The 23,470-nt window shown below is 41.4% G+C and overlaps 1 protein-coding gene across 4 annotated transcripts in view; it reads left to right on the top strand.

Moving 5' to 3' along the window:
- Positions 1-23,470, top strand: part of SRPK2 (SRSF protein kinase 2) — a 139,512-nt gene that overhangs the window by 29,905 nt on the left and 86,137 nt on the right. Inside the window, exon 1 of one of the 4 annotated variants that reach the window (XM_021384561.1) lies at positions 19,234-19,500. The exons of the other annotated variants lie outside the window; for them this stretch is intronic. Coding sequence (XP_021240236.1) covers positions 19,463-19,500 — 38 coding nt within the window. The 5' untranslated portion in view covers positions 19,234-19,462. Of the gene's footprint in view, positions 1-19,233; positions 19,501-23,470 lie in introns of those variants that run through there. 4 annotated transcript variants of the gene reach the window in all.

Here is a 23,470-nt window from a genome sequence, read left to right as displayed (position 1 = left end):
AAGAAAGATAACAGAATATAAAAGTACTGCAATGGTCTAAAATTGCTGCGTGCATATGGGCAAAAAGCAGATTCAGATAACCTTAAATGTGCGCTGCAGTGTTCTTAAGGTAAACTGTGTTACTGATAACCTTGTAACCTTACTGCTGAGCAATATAAAACAAATACAGAATTCAACTACGATGTAGAAGAGATGTAGATTTAATTGAGAGATGGATGTATGCTCATCCTAATGAGGTCGTTCAACAACTAAGAGGAAAGTATTTTAAATTACTTGATTGCAGAGTAATTTTTAAAGATGAAATCATTTAATAATACTTTCACATTCCTGCTGTCTGTCCTGTCAGGCAACACTGCAAGGAGATGATGAATTGCTTCTTCAAGATTCTGTATTTTGCATACTGTTAATCCACTATGTTAAAGATAACATCTTGCGGATGAAGCTGTATTGGACTTTCAGCTTGTTTTATGTGAAGTTAGTTTTCAATTATGAGATTTTTTTTTTTAAGGTCTAAAGTACTTCATGTTGTGCTGTCAATGAAATGCAAAAGAATCTTAATTGAGGCTGGGAGCAGTAAAATATGTTTCCCTTCTAAAAGGTGACTTCTCAAGTGGGAAGATACAGTTTGAGAGAGAAAATGTGTATGCCTCATCCACCAACATGATTACTATAGGATCATCCCTTCTAGTCATTCCAAGAAGCATATGGAACATATTCCATTTCTTATTTTGACCAAGTGATCCTTTAAAAATTTCTTCATTGACATTCCCTGTTATGCTGACCCAGATCATTTCTTCCTTATCTCCACCTACCCACAGTGTCCCTCCTTGAGGTCCTCATCTGTCTCTTGATATCTGTCAATGTTGCAAGCCTTGCCCACTCATTCCTTATCTCCTGAAAATGCTCCATTCTTCCTCTCATGGTTCCTTTTTCTATAAATACCCTCCAAGATGAACATGTAGCTGCCTCACTTTCTCAGCCTACTAAGCCATTTCTGCTCTCATACCCATAAGGAATTGAGGATGTGATGGATATGGTTGGCGATCGCATTACTCTAATAATAAACACTGTGTGTGTAGATGCATTTATAAGTGCTTTTATCTTCGCATGCCTTCCTTCTCTCTCTCTGGTATATTACTTGCATTCTTAGACTGTAACTCTTCAGGGAAGCAGTCTTGTCATTGTGCTTTATATGGAACAGTATGTTCTAACCCTAACTGAGGCTAATGTAATGTAAACACTGTATAAGAATACTTCATTATTATGTAAGATGTTCTGTAAGATGTAGAGAGGAGCCTCAGCATTTCCTGGGAAGTCTGCGTCTGGTGGCGGTGTTAGAGCTGGAATATGGGAAATGGGTGTCTTAGGGAGGCTTTGAGGTCTGACAGAAGTGCTCCATGGCTATAATGCCGAAGGAGATAAAAATAAGGACTTAGCATGAAAACGTATCTTAAAACAGCTTTAATACTGTAATGCTGAGATGTGTGTAGGGCATGCTTAACCCAGCATTATTTTGCAGAGGTTCAAAAAAAAACCTACAAACATGCAAAGAAGAAAACCTAAGTGATTTTAAAATAAAGATGATGTAACGATCCTCAAAAAAGAAAAAATTAGAATCGTCATCTTGGGTTCTCCCTGACAGCTGGCAGTCTTTCCAGTTGCAGAAAATAAATGCATTTTGTGCTTTGGATGAGCCTTTTCTGCAGTGCTTTGTCAATAAAACAAATGTATCCTGACACAGGGCATGGTGTGTTTTAAAATGTTTATTTTCCTAGTTACTACCTAATAGCTGATATATTGTTTTTCAAATTCCGTGGATGCTGCTGGTTTTTTGAGCCATCGCAGTGTTGCGGTATAACAAAGCTATTTGAGAAAACGAGCACAGCCTGATAGAAGTTGCCATCCGAATAGATAATATTTGCCCTGTTTTTAATCCATATTTATGATTTATCCTTAGACTTATACTGCAGGCTGCTCTTCATCTCCTGTGCTCATATATTCAGGTTTGGCAGAAGTGCCTCGATAATTTCATACTGCTGTCGCTACGTAACCTGTGCTGTCAGGAAAGAAAACATTCTGTTAGAATTCTCATATTAATTATGCTCCTGCACAATATAAGGGAAGACAGCAGTCCAAAACACATTTTCTCTGAGCACGTTTTCTCTGAGTGGATCTCAAAAGATGTCAGAATGCGGCTTAAAGCATACAGATAATCTGTTCAGCATATAAAACTGGTCAGAGGATAAGGCCAAAAAAAAAAAAAAAGGCCAGTCCTTGACGTGATATAAGAACACGTAGTTATGATTGAGTCAGGAGAGGCTGGGGAAGGCCTGCCAGAGGGCTGACTAATAACGTGTGTAGTAATGTATGCGCATCACAGGCTTGTGTTGGAATGTGGCAGCAGCTGATGCTGTGCAGTGTTTTATCTCCCCTTATATGGTCTATCCGTCACTCTAGTCTCATAATGGTGTCAGTTTTAGCCTAGCCAAAAGATCTTTAACTGACAGAGCAGACCAAATCTTGGCTTTAAACTTTCAAAACCATGTTAAAGCGAGATTTGTTAAACTAACAGCAATCTAGAAAATTTGGTTTTGGTGAGGAAGGAACACAGAGGAAGGGCCTTTTTAAAAAGCAGACTAAGGAAAGCAGGGGCTTTATGCATGAGTGTTATTGAAAACAGTTTTATCTGGAAGCTCTTGCATGAGGAGAGGCCTTAAGATGCAACCCTCCCCAGTTGCAGAAACCTTGCCTGTTTTTGTTTAAAAGGAATCGATAAAGGAAACCTTCCTGGCAGAGGCAAAGGCACACTCTGCGTGAGTTTCTTGCGTGCTAAAACTCTCTAAGTAGGGCCACACATCATGGTTAATACCTTAATCATAAAATTTTGAGGTATGTTGTACTTGCCTTATATTTATGACCTTGTAATAATAACCAACAATTCCACACGTGTGTGGGGATTTTGCTATTCCACATGGTTTTGCAGAATGCTGATATCCTTCTGGCTGCCAGGGTGCACTGCTGACTCAGATTCAATTTGCAACCAACCAGAATGCCCTTTTTGCGGGGCTGCTCTCCAGCCCCTTGCTCCCTGGTCTGTACACAGAGCCAGGGTTGCCCCATCCCAGGGGCAGAACCCAGCACTTGCTCTGCTTCATGTGGGTGGTGACCACCCTCAGATTTTTCAAGACCTTGGTGCAAGGCCTCTTTACCTTCAAGGGAATCAGCACCCTTCCCAGCTTAGCATCATCCACAAATTTACTTAATATAACTTCCAGATCTTTATTGGAATCAACAGTGAAGACATTAAAGAGGATTGGGCCTAAAATGGAGCCCTGCAGAATCCCACTGGTGACAAGTAGGGCAACTCTCAGGCCATAGCATGTGCTTGCCCAACACAGCCATGTTTTGATTGTCATGGGACATTCTTAGGGTCATACTGCCATGGCTTTCTCATGTCAACGAACCATCTCCCTGACAACCGCTATAAATATGGAGACCCTGACAATGGAACACCAGTTGCTGACCAACTTCTGTCTGGAAGGCTTATACCTGAGGCAAGGAGCTACTTAGACCCTTTCCTCCCATTGTGGGAACTTTTGCGGAGGAGGATGGATCCTCCTCCACCAAAGAAGCTTCGGCTTCTAGAGAGCAGCAGCAAACCTGAGCCAATGGATGTAGACCCACCAGAGAGCAACGTCGAGCCCATGGACGTAAATCTGCCTCCAGAGAATGAACTGATGGAGGTGGATCCACCTCAATCAGGGCTGGGCAAGCACTATAACACTGTGCTTGCCCAGAGACGTTGCTACATCCATTGGCGGTGCACTGGGGGCTCTCAATTTCCATCTTGGTGTTGAATAGTCACCGTTCGCCTGAGAGCCCTTGGGTCAGCTTCTGCTCTCTATAGCCCCTTCTTCCCCATCCCCCATCCTAATCTTTCCCCAAGACCTCTCACCTCTTCTTTCCTGAGCTCTAAGGAAAGAGGAAGGACTAGCACTAGTGTCCTCTATGCTTCTGCACTGTGATAATGGGAGGAGTCCAGCAGACAGCCCCGAGGTCCCTGTGTCCTCCAGGTGAGCCCTCAATAAGAGGGCAGGACTGGGACTGGTGTACTCTCAGCTTCTGCAACAGGAGTCCAGTGGATGGCCCTGAGCTCCCTGCAACTTTCAGGGAAGTCCTGAGGAAGGTAGCGGGACTGGGGCTGGTGTCCTCTGAGCTGCTGTGCTGGGATAACAGGTGGAGTCCAGCCCTGAGCTCCCTCCAGGTAAGTCTTGAGGAAGAGGGCAGGACTGGAACTGGCGTCCTCTAAAGCTGCTGTGCCGGGACAATAGGAGTCATTGGATGACCTTGAGCTCCCTGTGCCCTTGAGGCTAGTCCTGAAGAAGAGGGCAGGACTGGGACAGGTGTCTTCTGAGATGCTGTGCCAGGACAATGGGAAGAGTCCAGTGGACAGCCCCAAGCTCCCTGCGGCCTCCAGGTGAGCCCTCAAGAAGAAAACAGGACTGGGACTGGTGTCCTCTAAGCAGCTGTGTCAGGACAATGGGAGGAGTCCAGTGAACAGCATGGAGCTCCCTGTGGCCCCCAGGTGAGCTCTGAAGAATAGGGCAGGACTGGGACTGGTGTACTCTCAGCTGCTGTGTTGGGATCAGGAGGAATCCAGTGGACAGCCCCAAGCTCCCTGCTGCCTCCATGCAGCTCCCTGGGCCTCCTGGGTCCCCTTTGCTCTCCCCAGAGTGCATGACTCTGCCCCTTGCGGTGAGGGCCCAGACCAGGCCTCAGCACTGGGGAGGGGCCCGGGCACAAGGCAGCCCAGGGCAGGCTGCGGGCACGGCCTTTGCTCAGCACTGGGCACAGAGGGCCGAGGAGAGATGGAGAGCTGCAGAGGTGCCCCCTCCTCTCACTGCAGAGTGGCACCAAGGGATGGGAAAGGCCTTGGCAGCCTCCAGCACTCAGCAGTCAGTGCACAGGTGGCAATTGGAGCAGGAGGGTATCTCACTCCGATTATCAGAGCAAGAGGGGAGATTCTTTGATATACCTGGAGTGAGACTGAGACAAATGTTGTCCGACCAGTTTATTATAGATTAAAATGATGGGGAAGGGAAAGGCCAGCAATCGTCATGAATTAGGGTGATGGGGAAAGGAAGGCAGGAGATAGAAAAGATAGGAAAAGAGCGAGAATTATGTAAAATATGTATAATTTACATATATAATATACAGCCAACTGCAGGCTATATGCCGGTTCTTTGTAAACTGAGCCTCAGACTTATTTCTCTATTAGTACAGCAAATTTAAGTGCAACTCTGGTAAGGTCAGATATGTGCAATACAAGCAGTTTAAGACATCATCATCAGAACTATCTCTCCTGGTATAACAGAACAGTCAGGTTGGACCCGCGTACCTTGGGGTCAGCTGCCTTTCTGAGCACCTTGCTCAGTGATTAGGCAGAACATTCTTTTGTTCTCTGGAGGTCAGTAACTCCTGACAGAGAGCACAATGGATGGCTGGGTTTGGTAGCTTTTGAAACTGTTCCAGCTAGCTTTCTGAAAGGACGTTTGGATATAGCCAAGTGTAATGCAAAATAATTTATTCTGTACTTCCTTACATATTGCTTCTGGATCCAGCCTGCCTCTTCTCTATCCCATCATCTTAGTTAGGAGAGAAACAAATTAAGGACATGGTTTCTTGGGGAATAAAGCAAGTCTGAATATTTTTTCTCTTACTGCCACCTTTCCTGTTTATATTTTGAAGTGAAAATAAAGCGGAGCAGCGTTAAGTCTTGCTGCTTTTTTATTCTTGTTGAAGAAGGTTTTGGTGACTTATGTCAGTTGGGAGTTTTTCCAATTTTAGCATAGCAGTTGGGCGTGTTGCATGTTTAATTTCACTCTCCCCCCTCAAAAAAAAACAACAAACCATACAAAAGTCTGGAGAAAACTGTGTATTTGAGTTCACATTCTGGTTTTTTTTGTGTGTTTGTGATGTCATTCTACTGCCTTAATCAAGTTTTTTGCTTTTAAGCCAAAGAGGAATTTCTAATGTAAAAAGGCAGATGCCACAAGTTCTCTAAACATGCTTTGGACTCTCAAAGTGGGTACATACTGTACTCAAGATACCGTACTGCCCAGTATGCAAATACCTCCAAAACAAGATTTTAAATAGAAGGTGCTGCATACACCTCCTGGGCCTGCTGCTGCCCCAGCTGCTGCTGTCCTTGCCCGGTTGCAGTTGGAGCAGCAGTGCTGGGGAGTAGCTGCAGGCTTATTGTCGCAGCCCTGGAGGAAAGGAAGCAGGTTGTATTTCCCATTGTGTATTCCAGTGTGTCTTGTAGACGCTGCATAGAAGAACACGCGTTAATCTTCCTTAAAATGCTGAAAGCGCTCTTGCCTGCCTTCTCCTAAGCAACCACACATTGGCTCCGCTGTTGAGCACATTTGTTGCATTCACTGTCTACCCTTGGAAGGTTTAGTCCTTTTTTTTTAAGTTTGCTTTTCTTCCCACACTCTCCTGAGCACTGTCATCCTTCTTTGCCCACTGTTTTCAGCTATTTTTGCCTTGGCAAAGTACTTTTCACCGTCTCAATATTCTTCTCTTGTCCTCCCAGAATTTTTGCTTTGTTTTTCTCCTGCTTGATTTTTTCTCTGCACTGAATGAATTCTGCTGATTTTATTTTGGTCCACGTCTCCCACCAGTACTTCTTCATCTCTTTTCCTTAATCCAGTTCTTAGTTAATATTTGAAGGTAAATTGTTGATTCTCATGACTTAACAAATAATGTTGTTTAAAATAAGTTTGTAAGGGTTGGTTCTTCTGGTAATAGTCATTACTTCTTTTTTTCCCCATTTTCATGCAGATATTAAAAAAATCTCATTGTGGGCTTTAAACGCCAGGAGCAAATGATTATATAAATCTATATTCAAAGTATCTTACAAATGGGGTGAAATAGTAGTTGTGTGTAAAAACGCACATAATCTCTGAAGCATGTTTCCTTCACTGCGAGAGGAGCCAGGATGATCATCAGTTAGCTTTGTTGGGGCTAGACTTACCAGTCCTGTTGGAACTTGAATTTTCTGATTTTCAAGCATGTATCCTCTGTGACTGTAAACTTTGGTACTTCAGGGAATGGTAAACAGGGTAGTGAAACTGGCAGAGAATTCAGGTGATTTAACTTCCTGTGCTCTTTCATGAGGTCTTTAATTTTATTTAGCTTCTTTTTAATTTTTTTTCCCACCCCTGTATTTCTGTGAAGGAAAATGCTGTAAGTAGAGTGTCAAGGGGGGATTTTTTCTTAAAGCCTCAGTGATTACCTGCAAGTCTGCCTTTTCTTCCTGCTTGCGTTTGATTTCTTTAGGACTCTCTGTGTTGGTCTGTTCTTTTTGTGAAAGTCATAGTTGACTGTGATGGCACTGTGTTCAGCATTGTATACTGCTTGAAGTGTTGCCCCACCAGCTGCCAAAATTAGGACTGTGTTGTTAAAAATCGTGATTTACGGAGGCTTCTTGCCAGTAGTGAAAGGAAGGCATTTTGCTCTGTTTATCGCTGCGGAGGAGGACAGAAATGTATGGGAGTTCTGACTTTGTGGCTTGGAGAAGGGGAGGCTGGCTGTGTATGGATGTGCACTAGGGACAGTAGCTGCTAGCTGTATGCTAGTTGTATGCTTTTAGAGGCATCACTCAACAAAAACTGCTTCATGCCATGTAGGAGATGGAAGATGATGAAGGATGGCGTGATTAGCTACTGAGTGGTGTCACCATGCAGTTGCAGAGTGGATGGCAATGCCTTACCACCTACACGAGTCCTCAGTGCCAAAGTATTTGCAGCCAGCTTCTAGCCAAGCCGGGTGTCCCATGAAATTGCTTAATAAGTGATGGAGAAGTCAGATGGAGGAGGGCAGAGGGTGTTAGAAGAAAAAAGGCAGAGCTAACTTGCAGACCAGCAGAGCACACACAGAATTTTTTATCAATAGCTGCTGATTATGATACAATGTAGATGAGACATGGAAAAAAACAAGGCAGAGGAGATGTAAATAAATTGCCTTACTGATTATAGGATGAGATCTCATGTCTGGACAGACCTCTGCTTTCTGTAAATCCCTTTACTGTTGTTACTTTGAACTCCCTTCTTTCCTATATAAATATTTTGTGTCTAGCTGCCAGAAGACTTTCACAGCACTCCCTTAATTGAGAGCACCCCATCTCTTTTCGTTCTATTTTTGAGTATAGCAATATGCATGTATCTTATATATGCAATGATATGTAATCAATGCATATGTGTATTGTAACTACATTCAGATTTTAGGAAGACATCTGACAGTTATTTCTGTTCCTTGCAGTAAAGAAAGTGTAAATTGAGGAAGATTTTGGCTGATGACTAAATTAACAGAGTTAGGGTGTTGAACATTTGTATCACTTTAAATAAATATCATCCTGTGTTACTACTGCGACCATTCAGAGCGTAAGGAGAAAAAATAGACAAACTTTCCAGTGTCCTCTCGTGCAGCTGTGTAAAACCAGGGCATCAGCAATTGATGATTGAAAATGGTACACGTGGGAAGCACACGTGCAATATAATTAGAAGGTCAATTAATATGTAGCTTAAAAATAAATGGATCTATTCACTTTACTAGAGTTGTATTTCAAAATAATAAAAAGATGTTATATGGATGGAGAGCCACTCTTGTGCTCAGAGATGGTTGTTCGGGCTTTGCTACTAGTTGTCTGTTACCATAGACTCTGATGCAGAGTGCTGGTTTTGTGGTGATGGTCACAGGCCAGTCGCTGTTGATGTGACCGGCCCCAGCAGAGGATTTCAGTGCCCTTGAAGAGTTTGTATTGGCCATCAGTTTCTTTCTCCATGAGAAATTAGCTGGAAAGCATGTGCTGAAGGATGCCAGACTCCTCAGGTATGGAATGATGAGGTTTGTTGTAATATTACAAAGGCTGCTCTGAGGCAAAGCCTTCAGTGCCAGTGATGCCCAGATTTTAGTCTACACAGCTAATGTGGACACAGACTAGCTTATTGTACAGTAGTTGTACAGTGTCCCAGTCGAGGAACTGTAGGAAAACCCCTGAGTATTTGGGTCTTGCTCAATGTGTGGGGCATGGGTCAGTGCCTTGCCTTTGGACTACCCATGGCTGCTCTGGACACCTCTCCTCTCATCTTTCACATCTGCTTCTCCAATTTTCCCATTGCTTTGTCCCACATATGCAACAAGTGACATGCTTAACTGGTGTTTGACAGAGCACTTTAACCTTCCTGCTGAGCTGCATTTCAGGTAGAACCGACAGTATGGCCCCAGGTCCCACTGGGACGAGGTGGCTGCAGGCAGGGAGAGGGCTTGGCTTGTGTTGTGCTCCGCATGACACATGCTTCTTGATGAAACTTTTTCTTAGAGCTGATTGTCCTATTATACTGAGCCCAGAAAAGGCCTAACAAGTCCTGTCTTGTTTTCTGCAGGAACAGAGCTGAGAACATCCTCTTTTGCCTTAGAGTATAAAAATCCAGTAAAGCTATTTACTGAATAAGAAATATGAAAACCTTGCAGGAATATATGGAGAAAACAATCATGTAGGTACTGTGATTATGAGTATAATGTAAAACACTGACAGAACATACATCCAGTAAGTATACTGTAAAAATATTTCCATTTAAAAATATTTCTACTGTAGGTTTTTGGTTGTTTTTTTTTTAACCAGAGGATTTGTAACAAGAAGTAAAAACTTAAAGGTCTTTAGAACACCAAATAACAACAATAATTTAGGCAAAGGAGAAATTTTAACCCAGAGTTTTAAGATTATAGCATGTACCTAATAAATGTGACCCAACTTAGTCCTTTTGGGAAGGTAGTGCAGCTTCATCAGCCTGTATCTGCAGGTCTGGGTCTGCCTGTAGGTGAGGTTTGCTGATTCCCTCATTTAGTCCTTAGAAGAGGACGTGTGCTTGACTCAATCTGGATGAATAGAAAACTGTTCTGTTTGAGACTAGAATTTAGCTCATTTTTATACAGTGTTGGCGCAATTTAACTTTTTCTTGCTTGGAGAAAGAATAGTGTCTGAAAATGTGAATGGAACATAGCATTTAGTCGTGTTGTACACCTGAAGAAAATGCTGCTGTCAAAAGAGTCCTAACACAGTAATGATTGTACATTGGATCACAAAAGTCATAGGTTAGAAATATTTCTGACTAGAAATCAGAAATTATTCAGGTGGTAAAGACATTAAAGAGATCCAGTTTGAGTGTGATGTTATCACATCAGATGTGGCACTTCTTTCAGCTTTGTCAGAAAAGCTCTCAGTAAGCCATCTCACTCTCTTTAGCCAGTGTCTGGAAAATACTGCTGGCCATTTGTTATATTAGCTGCAAGACTAATAACTTCTTAAATCACTCCCTAGCTACATCATTTACAGCTGTTCCCCTATGATGCTTTAATGATAGTAAGAAGGAGTAACCGACAGCTGATTTTTAAAGGACAGGAGGAAATATTTTTAAGATATTTAGTGAATGTCTTGCTGTGTTATTATTTTTATATTTTGCCCAGAATATATATTTTGCTCAGAAATAAATTTTCCCTTGTCTAGCACCTCTGAAATATGTTCTTAACTCTGCCTCTGTCCCCTCCAAATGTAACCTTTCTCATAATGAGGACAGGTAAGTGGATACAAATAGTTAGAAAACAAGCACAGTGATATTTGGGGTTAATAAGGTTTTCCTTGGTTTGCTTTACTAGTATTTAATCTGACAAGTCGTTATGGAAAAAGGTGCTTGAATGTTGTGGTTTTTCCTTTGAAGAATAGCTTTCTGTCCAACCACAGGTTTTCAAATGAACATTGGGCAGAGTAGTTACTGGGTCTTTATTTTTTTGTCCTCCTTATCCACACTTAAAGATTTCTTAGCACCAGGAGAGGAGGAACTGGGACACAAAGGGGTGGGAAGAGGGAGAGAACAGCAGCAGTTTGTGCTGGAGTGCAGCTGGGGCTGCCAACGTCACCGGCCCGAGGAGAACTGGGAGAATGAGAAGTTCCTCTTAATGCCATCTTTGTTTTTCCCAAAGTGTTTTAATGAACAAATGCTACAGCCTGGCAAAAGATCAAATGCCAGGTTCTGTCAACGAGACTTAGTTAATGTTGTGTGGATGACTTAAAAAATAATATTCAAATGCATAGTTACAGGCCACTGTAATGGTGCCATCCCTGACTTTATAGTGGGTCATTTTTAGACTAACTTTATTGTGTCCTTAATGCATTTTTTCTTAGACGCCTAATGCTTTCTCAACTTCATGTTCAAACTTCAAAAATTTCCATATACAAACATAAAAAAGAAATTCAAGAATTTGTCATCGTTGAGTTATTCAGGGGTATTAAGCATGAGGCTTGGGCTGTATATTTATTTGGAAACAGAATACTTCAGCAGGTAAAAGGCACATTCTTCTCTGTATTTTATATGCTTTTTCCCCTTTTGGAGAGGCTGGGTGGTTCTGAAGCTTCTGGTTTCCACCCTTAGCTCTGTAAAAGCAAGGCAGAAAGCGACCACTGAAGACTTGTACTGTCTTCAGATCATCTTTGGCTTTCCTCAGTGTTAATGGAGACAAAACTGAACTCCTGGCAGCGTGCTGACACAAGGTGTCTGTCTGTAGGAGTTAGCCCTGATTTACCACCGGGTACAGACAGGTGGTGGCAGCTGTTCTGAAGGAAGACAGGTTTTCTTTGGAATTTTTTGTAAAAGTATTATTTTTTCAGTCTTGGCTGAAACTCAGGAAACACTTGATTTGAAAAGATACCAGTGGTATTACTATAGTTTCTTAAGAATGAAGAAAGAGAAAAAGACATGGTATTGTTAATGTGAAGTAGGAAAAATGTACTTGTGAATCCTGAGTAAATGAATCTTTCTCCTGATGTATGTAAATATGGGGGGGGCTGTGTTGTTAAAAACAAACATATTTACATACTGAGCAGTAACTGAAACAGGACTGGTGCAGAAGTGTGCAGAATACAGCAGCACTGACTTCTTGATACGCCTCATTAGAAAATAAGGAAGTTAGCTTTATCAATTCAAAGTGAACAGTTTCTAAAATGATGATTTTATCTTTTGAATATGCATAACCTTAAATGTTCTTCTGTAATTTCTTCATGCTGTGAGCGTGGATAGGATACTGAATAGGAGTAAAACTGAAAATATTGGTGTAGTCTCCTAACAGGAGATTGCAAACAGTAGGTTTCTGTCACTTGTTCCTTATTTAGGAAGTCACTGTCTCGTGTATCAGTATTGCTGTGAGCGTTGTGTGTACCAGACCTGAAAAAGTCTATATAGCTACTTTCTTACTTTCTGGTGTAAAATTGATAGGAGAACTGCTATTCCTGCTGGTGAAAGAAGACAACAGTCGAGCTTTTTTTGAATGCCTGGGCAACCTCTGTATTCTTCTCAGAATGTATCTTTTAAATATTTTGGAAGCAAAAATATCCATGAATGTGCATGAACCTGATGACCTGCATGAAACTTTATGACATGATTGCTGTGGTTATGCAAATTAGGAAACTTCTGCAGAAGGAACACTGAAAATTGTCTGCTACAGAGAAGTCTTCCGTTCATAAGATCAGAAAATACCAACCAAAAATTCACTGAAGAATGTGTGGATTTTGCACCATTAAGAAAGCAGCAAACAAACTTGTTCTTGGCTTCTAAAAGTCCACTGGATGACAGTGTTGGCACCTGGCTTCAGTCCCACTGTATTCACTGGCACTTCTGACAGGTTTTTACATTCTGAAGGACACTTAGGAATTTCAATTACAGTCTGGAAATTCTGTGTGAGCTAATCTTTCCAGTGTTCTTAAAGATGCAAGAAGGAAAGGTGCCAGCTTTATACTTAGTAAGCTTTGGCCTGTCATAGTAGTACTAAAGCACTGAGGCCATCCCTCTATTTCTTGCTGGCTGTGTCACGCTGTGGGAAGAGCAGACATCTCATCCCAGTGCAGCACCACCAGAGGTCTGATGTCTGTTTGTCACCTGCTACCAGACTTCACCTGAGCGTCACAAACTGTGATGGGACACATGCACAAATTTTTTTCCTCATTTTGAAAGCTTAGCACCACCCAGCAGAAGGATGTGTTCTAGGGTAATTATAATTGTTGTTCTTCCTCACTACTCCGTTTTCTAGTTTATCACTCGTTGGTCAAATTTAGGCTTGCTCAGAGGTTGTGCTGTCTTCCAAAGAAGCCCCTAGTATTCAAGCAGTTCGCTGTATAGAACTATTTCTTATTTTGAAAGTACATTATCTTAATGAGATCGAGGAGCGAATCTTTCAAGCTATGTTTAGACCTGTGCTTCTTGATTTTGTCTTGCTAACTGGTGTCTTGGCAGGACAATTTTAATTTATCACCACTGTGTGCACTATTTAATGCATCGCTTGTACAATGTCCACAGCTCAGAACAGGGGTATGTCCACATAAAATCAAGTTAGTAACATTAAAGTTCCTAATGTATTTCATTGGCTTAAAGACTGAAAACTTAGAGTGTGTTGTCTGATTTGTTTTGTATAGTATTTTCAGGTCTGTCTTTATGGGATTGGGAAGTGGGACTGTTTATTTTAGCACTAACATTGGAAAGACAGTCAAATTACAGAAGGATGAGTTTTCATATGCAAAATGTAGGATTCAAGCTGCTGTAGTTCTAACATGACTAAAAGAAGCGAAAGACAGCGGAGAATAGATGAGGACACAGATATTGGTGATGATGGAGATATTTAAAGATACCTTAGGAGGAAAGCTAAAAGCATCTTCAGCTTGTGTCCTAACATACGTACTGTGCAGAAATGGAAAGAAGACCATTGAAGTTGTTGTTTTTTGATCAGAATAGATTAACAGAATGTGACTGAGTCTACTTATTAATTAAAAACTGGGTATATTTTTTGCTTGCTTTGTTTTATCTTCCATGCATGTTCTAGAAATAAATAGCTTCACTTCTTTAGGGTTTCTTCCGTGATTCTTTCTGACATTGTTCTAGATTCCTTGTGCAAACTTTGTTTAGGTTTCTCTCTTCATTCTTGCAGCCTTTGGCATGATGCTTTCCTAGAAATCCCTCTTGAGTTTAAAAACTCTGGCAATGCTTCTTTGTAGAGCCCACCCCTCCAAGCTTCTGGTCTCCCCTTTTTTGACAGAGCAAATAATCCCTCTGAAAAAGGAAATCCCTCCCCATTTTAGCATTAGCTGATGCTTTTCACTGGTCTAATGCACGATCTGCACCTGAGCATCTCGGAGAAGGTAAACAAAGGCTGTGCACAGCTTTGCTTTGGTTAGTAAATATAAAAAGTAAATAAAAGGAGATGATTATGAAACCATTTGTGGCAGTGTAGAGCCTTTTTGTTTTCATTCAATTGAAGTTTGAATAGTATGGCTTTAGAGTCTTAGTGTTTCTGCTTTGCTTAGGTCTTGGATGTGAGCCAGTTGTCTTGACACCTGATCTCTATACAGTGTGAAATTACTCAGAGTGAGCTGATAAAGTGTGTGGAGCAACTGAGGAGTTAGTGGCAATACTGCTGGCTTCCGTATCTGAACTGATATTTTGTGGCATCATTCTGTTATCTGCTGCTTTTGGATTTGCTAGCACTAATTTTCATTAATTTTTCACCTTTTTTTTCTTTTTTTTTCAGCCACACTATTATGATCTGTTCTTCTGGATGTGATTCTACTTACAGTGCCATCTTTTTGCTACCTCTGAACTTAAGTCAGTCCAGAATATGTCAGTGAGAACATATGTGCTTGCTCATTAGGCAGAGGTACTGACAGAATCTTCACAATCTGTGCACTGATCAATAGTTACCTAATTAACTCATAAAAAGCCATATATATAAGGTGATGGTTTTTCAATCCATACCTGGTATTGGTTCTGAATAGCCCAGTGTTTGCCTGTGGTGCAACAGTAGATGGAACTAACCAAAAGTTGAAGTGTTGATTCTGCCTGAAGTTGGAGGGGCTTGAGCGGAGAGCCTTGAAGGAAGAGCTGCTCAGTTGTAAGGCTTTTCCACTTATTTTTCTTTCTTTTTTTTTAAACTTGAAATTTGACAAATATCACTATAATTCACATTCTTCTGAATGTGAAGGCTGGCTGAGTAGGTGGTAGGAACCACCATTTGAAGGATTTTATTATTTGGACATGGGATACAATTTGTATGTTCTAATAAATTCTGTAAAAGAGCTCAGACTTCTAGATACGTAATTTAGAAATAATCAAAATAAAGAAATGATAACATTGCTGTTTGTGCAGCCATCTTTCCCTCATGGTCTAAAAGGCACTTTGTTGGAAATAAAACTCAAGTAGATTTCCATCTGTCTTACCTTGGTAATATCATCTCCATGATCAGCTTTGTATTTGGAGAGATAGTTGCGTTGTCAGCATCACCTCAGGGGTGTGGTGTACATGTGCAAAGGTATAGATTTGCTGTTAGATATGGGGGAAATGGGTTCTCTTGCAAAAATCTCAGATAGTGGAGACATAGAGTAGGTAAATCCCATCTCAAATTCATGAGAGAGAGGGGCAGAGATGGAAAAGGAAAAAAAATCACTAAATTTAAATAATGTTGTGATGGAAATGTTATTAACTGGTGAGTGGGACTCCTCATTAATGACACTAGAAATTATTCTTACTGTGAAGTCTCATCTCATTTAAATTCTCCTTATCACCGTATTAAATAAATCTTTGTTACCATTGAATAAAAGTGAAATTAAAATGATGGTGCAGAAAAATGTTGTTGTGTAACTCTTAGAGCATCCAGGGACTTGAATTTTGCAGCAAAGTAGTTTGCATCTTGGATTTTATTTTTAACACTAAGGCATTAATGTAATAATCCATTCTATATGAAGATAATCCGGAGGCTTGCTTATGGAATGAATCAGTTGATCACTTTATTCCAAGCTCTTTGAATTTTGTTTTCCCACAAAGTCTGAGTCTTCATAATATCTGTTTATATCATTGGTTTTAATTTTTACAAGAGTTAAACAAATTCAAAAGCAATACAAAGTAATGTTGGATTATTGAGGTATGTTCATAGTCTAAGACCAGTGTTAGGGGAAGTGAGCTTCAGCTCACACCTCTGTGTTGTCAGCTTTATCTCTGTCTAGAAGGGCACTAAGAAGCTGACAGAGCTTCCCTCAAACTACTGAGCCCTCAACAGTTCCATTCATACTGAAAAATAAGAAAGTACGGCGTACCAAAGCCGTGAGCTTTCTCCAGCAAGGCTGTCCAAACCTTTCATCTTCGCCTACAGAAGTAGCTATTAGCTTTCAGCGCTGACAACACCAGTCTGTTACAAAATGCGAAACGAGGCATCCTGTTCTCATTGAACAATATTGGATCAGAACAAAAAGAGAATCAATTGGGAACGGTGGGTGTGCTGGTCCTTAAGAGGCCATGTGAAGCTGAAGTTACAGTCTGTGTGGATCAGGCCATAGTAAAATGCAGTGCAGATCTGCAAACCTTGATGCGCTGCATGTTGAAGGGAAGCAAAATTCACGCTCTAAATGCAGGTGGACTCTCACTGTGCAATTGGTTATGTTCAGGAATAAAGATTTCTGGCCTGTGGGATGCTCAGAGTAGAGGAGATGTGTAGGAGGGAGGGCCACCTGCCTTTTGTGGAGCATGTATGAGTCACTGCATATATGTTTTATAGCAGCGCGTGTTAGAAATGCCTTTCAGTAGTTTTGGTGGATACTTGAGAACTCACAGATGTTATCCTTCAGTCACAAATGTCATGGTGCTGTGCCCTGGCTGGGGCTGGCCCCAGGTCTGGCAGGTGGCACAGTGAGGTGAGTTCTGCACTGCGGCTGCCACAGAAATGCCACCTGCATGGGGTCACAGTAGGGTGCTGGGGAAAAATACAGCCATAGGATTTTATTTTAACCCATGTGATACAAAGTAGTCTATATTCAGAAACTTCTCAGAGATGTTTTCTTCTTAAATATCTATACAGCTTTAATCTTAAAGACAGTCTCTCAGTACTCAGGCTGAAACTCAGTGGAGTAACTGTTCATTTACACAACACTTCATATTTTAGTGCACATAAATATTTTTCAGTACAACGTAGTTCTTAGTGATGTGCTAGAATTATTGGGGTACAGAGCAAAGATGCACATGGCCTAAATTGTAGCTACTCTGGGCTTCAGGTGCTGGGACATAGAGGTGGGCCTGGCTGGCTCCTGCTCCAGAGGGATGCGGAGCTGTTGGAGTGGTCCAGAGGAGGGCCATGAAGGTGCTACAGCACCTCTCCAGTGAAGACAGGCTGAAGGAGCTGGGCTTGTTCACTCTTGTCAATGGTTTATGGGCGTTTGGCCTGGTTCCGTGACGAATGGGGTGGGGGACCCATGGACCCACGCCCCGGGAAAAGGGAAAAAGGAAGGGAGATGGGCCTAAAAACAAAACAGCAGCAACAATCTGAGGAGAAACAAACTAATTTACTAAATAAGGTATCGGAATGCAAAATAACACACTATAATACCATATAATTACAATTTAAGCTGATAAATCCAATACAATGAGAGAGAATGTCCAAAAATCAAAGTAGGCCTTACTCTAATACCGATGATAAGACAGCTGGGGAGCGAGATGCTGCCGGGACAAGAGATGGGCGGAAAGAAAAACAGGTCTCATGATATGTGAGTTTTTATCTTTCCCTCTAACTGGAAAATGGTAACAGGGGAGCAAAGTCCCCTGAGGAATGTGGTAGTCCTTGTCTTCTGAGAACCAGGTACATACACTACATGATGTTATGATGTGGAATGCCTATAACTGAAAATCACAAACCATGACAACTCTGGAGAAGAGAAGGCTCCAGGAAGACCTCACTGTGGCCTTACAGTACTTGATAGGACAAGGGAGAATGGACTTAAGCTAGAATAGATGAGATTTAGATTAGATGTCAGGGAGATAATTTTCACTGAGAGTGTGGTGAGGCCCTGGCACAGCTGCCCAGAGAAGCTGTGGGTGCCCCATCCCTGGGGGCACTCAAGTTTGGGTTGGATGGGGCCCTGGGCAGCCTGAGCTGGTGGGGGGCACCCAGCCCACAGCAGGGGTTGGCGCTGGGTGATCTTTGAGGTCCTTTCCAACAGAAACCATTGTATGACAAGAGAACTGAGGTCATTTGTGGAGGCCTCTCCAGTCTGTGTGTTTTGGGAAGAAGCAGTGGTGTGGACTTAGACCAGGTGCTGATCACTGCTGCCTTGCAACCCTGCCAGCAGGGCATGTGGATTCTGAACCTAACCAGCACTATGAACTTTTTTAATGCAGGTTTAAAAAAAGTATATCCAGTTTCTCTTTTCTCTTTTCAGAGAATTCAGAGTCTGTGTGTCTGTTAACATACATTAAGAAAGAAGAAAAAAAAAAAGCCATGTTGAAGCCTCCCCATCACAGAATGATTAATCTCAAATAATAGAAATTTACTTAACTTGTGAGCAACTGAACTTGGTCTTAACGTTGCCCAGGACTTGCCCTTTTTTCTATAGGCGATACCACTATTTCTGGCTCTTCTAGGGTCTTAAAATGATGCTCACATTTGTGGCATTATTCTTTGCAGTTGTTTTGGTCACAAACGTCTTAACCATACCACTCCTGGTAATTCATTTTTCAGCTGTCTCTGTATTTTTTTGGGAAGGTCTCATGGAACAAGCCACAGATGGCACAGGAGTGCCTTCCCTATACGCAGATCTGAACTGCTCTGTGTGCTGGAGAGGCTGCTCTCTAATGGCAATAGCATGCACCAGGTTTTGTAGTGGATGTTTCTGCTCATTTGTTGTCAGTGCTACATTGGTAATTAATAGATTAAAAAAAAACCACACACACACACAAAACAAGGAAATTTAGCTACTACTTCTGAAAGTGTATTTGAAGGAAATTTAATGCAGAGCACTAAAAAAAGAAATCTCAGTGTGTGGAGTGTTTTCCCTTTATGATTTCTATCCCATGTATTAAAGTACTGATTTAATACTTCATTCTTTGTGACAAAAATGATTCAAAGAGCCATATTTTTCAGGGCTTTTGAAATGGATGTTTCTGAGGGTGTCAAACAACGTTTAGGCAATTAAAGGGAGAGATACTATGTGCCATAAATCATCAAGTCCTCTTTTTTTCCCTAGAAACTGAAATTTGTGCCCCAATTTGTAAGCGTTGCGATAAGAATCACCTCGTGCATGTGTCAGCTCCGCCTGAAGAAAGGCAACACCCCTCTGCCTAAAGAAATGGTTCCTCCTGCTTTCATAAACAGTCATGTGCAGAGTTCGGCAGGGCCTGATGCCCCCGGAGCTCGTTCCTTCCCAGCCCGATTGAATCGGTCTTCACACAAGTGCTGCGAATCTTGTGGCCTCGATTGAAACAAAAGGGATTAGGAAAAAACTCCTTTGGTTATAAGACTTTGGAAAGCGAGGGCAGGCAATCTCGGCTGTGAATATTTTCTGATTTTTCCAGAAATCAAGCAGAAGATTGAGCTGCTGATGTCAGTTAACTCTGAGAAGTCGTCCTCTTCAGAAAGGTACAGCCACATCTTTTGCATGAACAATTAATGGTGTAGCATTGCAAGCAGCAGCACAGGGCTTTTTTTTTTTCTTTCCCATACCGAGTTTGCTCATATCGTTTATGTATTGCATGCTGGTGATTGTAATGTATTAATCGAGCCTCTGTTTTTGGTTAAGCTTTGTGCATTTTTGCAAAGATTTATTGATTGCTTTTTTTAATGAAGTCTACTCGGCTGCAGCATGCAAATGGCAATACTGCAAGCAGGCTGCTGGTTGTGTGCTGGGGTTGCAGACCTCCTTCTTTTTCACTTTTGTGCAAACAGCATCCCGATTTGTAAATTCATTTTAAAGATCTAGTGTTTGTGTTGTGTTACAGGAGACCATTCTCCAGTTACAAAGGGTTCTTTTGAATTCAGATTAACAGAAAATGTAACCTGATGAAGCATTTAGTGTCCTGTTATGGGGAAAGGGAGTGCCCTTTGCAAAGTAGCTCAGGAATCACAAATTCCCAAATTAGTCACATTCTGTGAGATAGATGTGATCCTTGTTCAAGTCTGTGCTAGGAAATGGAGCAGTCACTGCATGCAGTAATGGTTCATGCCTGCAGGTAAGGACAAAATGACTCAGAAGTGTTTTTAAAGCAATTATTTTATCTGTCAATCAGATTATTATGATTTTAAGTAGCTGTTTCATTTTAAAGAAATATTTCGAGGCACTGAATGCACATTAAGTTTTCTGACACAAAATAACCTCCTTGTGATTATTTTGTTGGTTTTAAATTATCCGGTCTGTTTGCTACTGTTTCACTTGTGACTGGATTTCAAGGTAAATTTTGATTTTAGGAATTGCTCAGACCTGGAACAGAATAATATTTTCATCAAGTTATTTACAGCAATCATTTCAGCTGTGTGCAGAGGACCATCCAGATGCTATATTTTGCCATTTTAGTATTGGGCATTGGCTTAAAAAAAAAAAAGGTTATTAATTTTATGCACTCAAACTGTATGGTTAGCTAAAATTATTACCTAAAGCTATCTTATGGAATGTTTCAGCATATAAAGACACAATCTCATATTGAAAGCTATCTGAAGGAAGCACAGTAAAAGACAAACCTTTCAAAATGAGCGAGTACTGTGTGGCATGCATGATTTAAAAAGATCAAAACGAGCAGTTTAGTTCAGTTTATAAGCGTATTTCTGTTAAGGCACATAGAAGCAAACAGAATTGCCTTTCAGTAGCTGTGGTATAACAAAATACCAGCAATGAGAGATCCAGAAAATGGTGGGGGGAGTGGGTTGTTAAGTCACCTTTCCAAAATGGAGAGATGTAAGAACAGCTTTGAGATGTATTTTATTTCTTTACTCAAAATGATGAATCAGGAAAGAAAATATTAATGTTTGGCTGTTTGCTTCTGTCTGACCGTGATGCCTACAGTTTTTAAATGCAATGCTAATAAAATGGTGGTGATAACAGAAAGGATGATGGGGTGAAAACTGTAAAGGAAACAGGTGTTCACTTGATTTTTGGAAAGGTTTTTCTGTGGAGTTGGCATTGCTGAGGGGGATTTCAGTGTACAATTACACATGAATGTATTTAGAAATGGGAATTTTATGCAGTGCTCTAAAACTGATCGGTCTCATTCTGAGCAAAACGTGCTCTTAGTTGAACTGATGGCAGTCCTAGATGAATTGGTCCCTGTAAAGGATTATTGCACGTAACTAGAAATGGATGCATGTCTGAGATTAATTTAGATACCATTCATTAAAAAGTAAGATTTCATAACAGCGTGATGAATAATTTTGCAATAAAGATTCAAATGTGAATGCTCTATATACACACAGACTTCTCTCTTTTGAGGATTTAATGATGTGGTACGGTTCACCTGGAGAGGGATTTGGCACATCAGCTGCACAATTTGCATGGTCAGTTATAAGTAATAAAAACCAATTTAATGTGTTATCTGAGATTTTTTTAGAATAACCACATTCTTTTCCTGTGTCTAAAAATAGACTGAATTCTTTTTGCAAGCTGTTATGAAACAGTGCTGTTGGTCCTGGGAGCTTCCAGTTCCTTTCAAGGCCCTTTCCAAAATTACTGTGTGTTTTGAAGAAATAAATATAGTACCATTGAGTGTCAGAACTGAAAAGCTGTCCTCGGTGTAGTGGAGTTGCAGCGTGTGTTCATAGCTCACGTGCACAAAATTGTTTTTGACAAACGCATTGAATTCACACTTGTGTATTTTTTTATTACCATTTTTTACCCTTCATCGTGGTTGGTCTGTTTAAGAAGCTTGAGTTCTCTGAAATACCAGGTGGGAGACGTGGAAGAGAGCGTGGCTTGTTTCTTGTTTCCCACACCAGCAGGCTGCTAGACGTGCTCGCATGTCAGGAGGGGAAGGGAGAGGAGCTGCTTTGTGCCCTACAGAAACGGGAGGAAGGAGGGAGCCCGTTGCTGGCCTTCTGGTTTGTTTGCTTTGCGTTTTTACAGCAGAGTTGAGTGTTTGTAGCTTTTCCTGCTTGCTTGGCAAGTTCTGTATGTTACCCTATCCTGGAGGGAAAAAAACAACAAAATGGGTAGGAGGAAGCTGGGCTCTAATGGGTGGTTTGGCAGTTTCAGGAGCTCAGAGCATGAGGAGTCCTGCAGCGTTCTCAGGATAGCTGCTTGTTTGGTTTTAAAGAGGCTTTTAGGAAACATTAAGAAGAAAGTGAGATGGACCAATGTGCTGAGGATCTTCTGAGATGTTAAAGATAACAGAGCCCTGGAAAGCAAATGAATGCAGATCTGAGATGTTTTCCTTAATGAGATTCCTCCTCCCTTTCCCCACACCTACTCCTAGAGAAACTTGGACTTGGGGGTGGCATAGCACGGGGGGGTAAAGATAGCTATATCTTGGTATTCTGTGGGGTACTGCATCGGGCAGATAGAATGAGCCAGCACGCTGGAGTCCTAACAGTGCGAGCAGTGAGCCCTGTGCACGCCTGGCAGCAGCCTGAGCCAGGGAGCGCGGGTAGCTGGGAGCGAGGGCACGGTGTGGCTCGCAGCCTGCCCGGACTCGTCACACTGACTCTGCTTGTTTGCAGAGCTGAGATCTGAAAAATACAGAGGGAAGCTTGAAGTACACTGGAAATGTTTTTGTCCAGCGCAACGCATACCTGGTTTATTTATTTAAGGAGCAGCGATGAACCCCAGGGGTCTTTGCGCAAAATTCCTTGCCCACGCCTTGCAAATGCCATTAGCAAGCCAGCAGCAGGCAGAGCAGGGTGGTCTTGGGAAAACCCTCAAAGAAAGCAAAACTGCCTTTATTTCTGTTGTGTCAGCTATGCCCTCATCCCTTGTACAATATAGTCAGCCCTTTGAGCTGTACAGATTTTCTTTTTTTGGCCTTTTTAAGGGCTTTGTAGAAATTCCCTTGTGTTTCTGTTCTGTTTTGAAAAATGCCTGCTCTTCCACCTGGATCCCTTTGTAATGTTTAGACTGTTTGTAATGTGTAGAACAGTTTTCTATGTCATGGGATAGGACAAAACACTTGGTGATCTTCTTGTTCTGCTTTTTTAAGCTCTGATTCTGGATTCTAAATTTGTTAGTGATGCAGTTTTACCACAAGATGCTACTGCTAAAGGTTATTAGTAAGACTGGTGTGTCTGACTGACTCTCATGCTGCCTTTCTGCAGAGGCTGCATATGCATGTTGCTTTAAAATGGATTTCTGCTTCAGTGTTCTTCTGCAACACTTAGAAAATAACAGAAACAAATGATGACAGCCAAGCACTCATGACCAGTTTTAAAGTAGATAACCAGTGCTTTCATAATTCAATTTTTGTGATTTTGAGGGATTTTATAAATGTCAGCAAAGGGAAAATATTTTAAAATGACAGCAGGACAGTAAAGTTCTTGTTGCACAGTGTGTAGAAGTATTTGGGGTGGGGTGGTGCAGGCAAGGTTTAAGGACAACTGTTCTTTGCTTTTATTTTTGTTTGTTCATTTGTTT

This window comes from Numida meleagris, chromosome 1 (genome assembly GCF_002078875.1).
Source record: "Numida meleagris isolate 19003 breed g44 Domestic line chromosome 1, NumMel1.0, whole genome shotgun sequence".
Classification (NCBI taxonomy): Eukaryota; Metazoa; Chordata; class Aves; order Galliformes; family Numididae; genus Numida; species Numida meleagris.
The sequence above is the reverse complement of the archived record's forward strand: the minus strand, read 5'-3'. Positions and strand labels throughout refer to the sequence as shown.